Source organism: Paramisgurnus dabryanus, chromosome 20 (genome assembly GCF_030506205.2).
Source record: "Paramisgurnus dabryanus chromosome 20, PD_genome_1.1, whole genome shotgun sequence".
NCBI lineage: Eukaryota > Metazoa > Chordata > Actinopteri > Cypriniformes > Cobitidae > Paramisgurnus > Paramisgurnus dabryanus.
In genome coordinates, this window is record NC_133356.1 from 31909864 (window position 1) to 31914098 (window position 4235).

The following is a 4235-nucleotide window of genomic DNA, read 5'->3' on the forward strand; positions in this document are numbered from 1 at the left end:
AATCCTGGGTCAAAAGATGATGGAAATCCTGAGGCAAAAGGTGGTAAAAATCCCAGGCCAAAAGCTTTTAGAAATCTCAGACTTCCTTGGTTTTTTAAAGCAAAAATAACTAAAATTCCTGGACCAAAAGAAGAAGGAGATCCTGGGGCAAAAGCCCTTGAAATTCCCTTGCCAGAAGATGATAAAGTTGTCAGCCCAAAAGCTTTTGAAAATCCAAGACATCCCTCGCCAGAAGATGATAAAGTTGTCAGGCCAAAAGTTATAAATGTTGTTCAACAAGCTTCTGAACCGTCAAGCGAGAAGAAACCAGCTGATCCCTCAGTGCCTAAAGGTGAGTGTACTGACTTCATTACTCCTATGGTGGGTTGCACCAATATGTGAAATGGTTTCTTCAACATATTCTTCTGTACCTGGAAATGTATGCTGTACCTTTCATCTGTGAGTATATGAGTGTTAACATGTACTGTCACCTCATCATTTTTCTGTGTGTTTTTCAGAGCCTTTATATTGTAAATATCAACTCTTGAAGGATGAAGTGCTTGGGTCCGGTGGCTGGGGCAAAGTGTACAAAGGGATCCGTAAATCGGATGGCAGTGAGGTAATGCACTCGTATTTATATCAAACACAATGTTTGCTGAAATTTGTATGTCCACTTGATCTAAACCATGTTTTAAAGTTTGTAGATTCTCAAACCTTAAAGTTATGTGTGCAGTGTCAGGTGAGCCGCTTCAGTCAGCTCAAGAGAAATTAACTTTTGTTGTTTTTCTCTTTACAGGTTGCCATCAAGCAAATAAGCAAACGAAAGAATGAAAGGACTCTTCAGATTGTAAGTTGTCATAAAATTTGATGAAGTGAACTAAACAGAAAATAGACAGTATAGCGATTACGCACCAATACAAGATATTTGTTTTATCTAATTGTAATTTGTTGACCATTTTTTCTCCAGCCTGGATCCCCCAAACCACTTATTACAGAAGTGGCGCTGATGCTTAAGTTAGGAGATGCGCCCTCATGCACCAATGTCATACAGATGTATGACTGGTACGAGACTAAATACTTTTGCACGCTCGTGTTGGAGTACCCACTGCACAGCGAATCCTTGTTGCATTTTGTTATAAATCATGGAAGACTAAGTGAAAATACCGCAAGACATCTCATGCGTCAGGCGGTACTGGCAGTGCAACACTGTCTGGATTGTGGAGTTTTCCATACTGACATCCATCCCGGAAACTTCTTGGTGCAGCAATCAACAATGAGCCTGAAGTTAATTGACTTTGGGGTTGGACATTATCTGACGCATGAGGCATATGATTCCCGTGACTTTATGGGTGAGCTGAATTTTTTGTCATATAGAGGAGTATTGAAACCTGCTGTTTCTTTTACAAAATGACTCAACATGATGTTTTGTGTACAGGAGCTCGATGTTGCACCCCGCCTGAGATCTACATGGTTGAGAAATTCCACGCCGTGCCAGCAAACGTCTGGGCCTTAGGTTCTGTGCTGTACTTCATGGTGCTTGCATCTTTCCCCAGTGCTTTATACGAATTGAATTCCAGGAATCTGAAGACAATTGAAAAGGATTTATCAAAGGGTGAGTGAAAATGACTGATCAACATGCACACACAAAGCCTCTGATCAAGTCCACAATAAATATTATCAGAGGATACGGTCTGTCTGGCAAGATGTTAGTTTGATTGTGTTTAGCTAAACAGTCATTTAGTGGCTCGCCAATTTATTACATCACTGTGCCATCATCTTAACCTGAGGTACTGTCTGTCTGTGACCAGGGTCCCTTTAGATCAGGGGTGTCAAACTCAATTTCATCCCGGGCCACATCAGCATTACGGTTAATCTCAAAGGGCCGGTTGTATTTGAATGACTATATGAATGTATCAACTCTTTTATTACTGTACATTGCATAGTTTTCTCTGCATTTGCTTACTATTGGTTTTTTTAAATACCTCAATTAATATCTAGCTTAGAAGCCCAGGCAAATAATGACAAAGTGTATAGAGTACAGAATAGATTATTTAAAAAATAATTGTGGTAACAAAAACACATGTAGTATGTATGTGAGTGCACTCAAAATGTTCTGTTATCCTTCATTGTGCAGGTAAGAAAATGAGTGGCATTTTAAGATACTAATAAAGAGTTTTACAATCTCCACCACAATAGGCCTATGCATTTATTAGACACATATACTCTGGCTTGTCATTTCTTGCCCTCTTTACAAAAAAGCTGTGATTTTGTACCTGGCTTTGAGTGTCTGACTGATTGACTGACGTCTCATGAGTTCAGTGTTGTAGGCTACAGATCAATAGTTTCAATCGTTTATTAAACGTAATCGGTTCAGATGAGTCATTAGTTCGCGTATTTAGCGGGAATAGACGCGTTGTAAACTAATCCCAGCTGGACATCGCGAAACATTTCTGTACACGAGACGGAACACATTTTCTCGCTGGATCCGCGTGAGGGTGCGCGAGAGAGGGAGAGAAAGAACGAGCAGATACTGTCCGTTTCCAAAGGCTGCAGCCTGCGGAGGTCGCATATGCAGCGTCATCAAGCCTGGTTTATTCAAGTTAACTCACCATTACATTCGCAAGTCATACGCATATTACAACAATTTACTATAAACAAAGAATAATATTTTACTTTATAATTGTTAATATTCTGAAACAAGACAGTCTTGATGACGTATGCAGCCTGGATATGCGACTTCCGGAGGCTGCAGCGTTCGCATTCAGACACGCCCACTCTAGTAGTGCGTGCGTGCGGGGCACTGCTCATTCTCTATCATGCAATCATCAACATTATCACTATAATTACATTACAAAAAGACTTTGACGGGACAAAAATTAGTTTTGGTGGCTGCTAATAAAATCAATGTAGGAAATAACCTGCAAAAAATAAAACTTATAATAACATTAAAATAATCTGTAAACTCTTGCGGGCCACATAATTAACATAATTTGTAAACTCTCGCGGGCCAGATGAAATGAGGGGGCGGGCCGGATTTGGCCCGCGGGCCTTGAGTTTGACACCCCTGCTTTAGATGATAGACAGACAGACTTTTTTTGCAGTATTATTAAATGACAACAAAAGCGTCTCTTTATGCCATGATCATTATTGCCATTTGTGTGTCATGATGACTAACCAGCTCTCTCCTAAAACTTGTACAGAAATCTGTGATCTGTTAAGTGGTTGCCTGGCCCTGAATCCAAGTGATCGTCCGACGCTCAAGCAGATCTTAGATCATGACTGGTTTAAAACTGAGTCTGACGAAGAAGAGCTACTCGTATACAAAATGAGGTAACAGACCAATTAGGAAACTACATTTTGCAGATTACATGCTTTTTATTTTCTGTAGTTAGTTGTATAGTAAGATTGTTTTAAATGTACATTTTCATCACTACAGGGCACTATCCACAGAAAATAAAAAGGATGAAGCTGAATGACTGAAGAAGAGGGGAATGATTGGAGATGTTGTTTTCATCATCCTGAGACATATGGAGTTTGCTAATCATGTTTACGGATAAATAAGGTAATAAATTAATACTTTATGGCATTATAATGAATAAGTTAACAGCCGTGTGTTAGATGTTGTTTAACCAACACTTCTGCATTTGTCCTCTTGTGTCTCTCTAGTTTCTATAACCAGAAAGCGAGAATAGCACAGACATTAAAAGGGCCACAATTTCTCAGGAGTAACACATTTTTGCACACTTTCTGCATAATGTAAGTACACAACTGCATTTATCTTTGTATATTTTATTACAAAAATCATACATATTGTGCACTGGCGGCCGGTGACTTCTTTTTTCCGAAGGCTCTTGATGCATCACATGTATGGTCAAAATAAGTGCCTGCTGCAGACGCGTCTAAAGGGTTTATGATAAAAGAGACACTTGCCTCTGCCAGATACTCGCATAATCTCAAGCGTAATCAAAGTTTACTGTTAAAGGAGTGTCTTGGGTGTATTTTGTGAACGTGAGTTTTGAGGCGTGTGCAGCAGGCACTTATTTTGACAAACACGTGATGCACATGGTTCACATGACGCAACAAACAAATATTTTAAAAACGCAAGCAACACATATGACACTCCGAACACTTACTTTGAATTAGCGCCCCTCGGATGAGCAGTCACGAGCCGCCACTGATATTGTGGCTTTAACCCTAATAAGTCAATCTTAACCCCAAGCCACTTTTATTTAGTTAAAAAACATGGTTCCCTTCAT

At 39.7% G+C, this 4235-nt stretch overlaps 1 protein-coding gene across 1 annotated transcript; it reads left to right on the plus strand.

The window, feature by feature from the left end:
- Positions 1-1183: 1183 nt before the first annotated feature.
- On the plus strand, positions 1184-3478 carry LOC135730475 (serine/threonine-protein kinase pim-3-like). Its single transcript, XM_065248430.1, has 4 exons — positions 1184-1328; positions 1415-1591; positions 3180-3309; positions 3416-3478. The coding sequence occupies exons 1-4, from the start codon at positions 1253-1255 to the stop codon at positions 3453-3455; spliced, it is 423 nt and encodes a 140-aa protein (XP_065104502.1). The 5' UTR covers positions 1184-1252; the 3' UTR covers positions 3456-3478.
- The last annotated feature ends 757 nt before the right edge of the window (positions 3479-4235 follow it).

Excerpts from the sequence above, each read along its gene's own strand:
- LOC135730475 (XM_065248430.1), top strand. The coding sequence starts at position 1,253 with ATGAGCCTGAAGTTAATTGACTTTGGGGTTGGACATTATCTGACGCAT. Across the intron at positions 1,329-1,414 it reads TGATTCCCGTGACTTTATGG|GAGCTCGATGTTGCACCCCG; the intron begins GTGAGCTGAATT and ends TTTTGTGTACAG. Across the intron at positions 3,310-3,415 it reads CTACTCGTATACAAAATGAG|GGCACTATCCACAGAAAATA; the intron begins GTAACAGACCAA and ends TCATCACTACAG.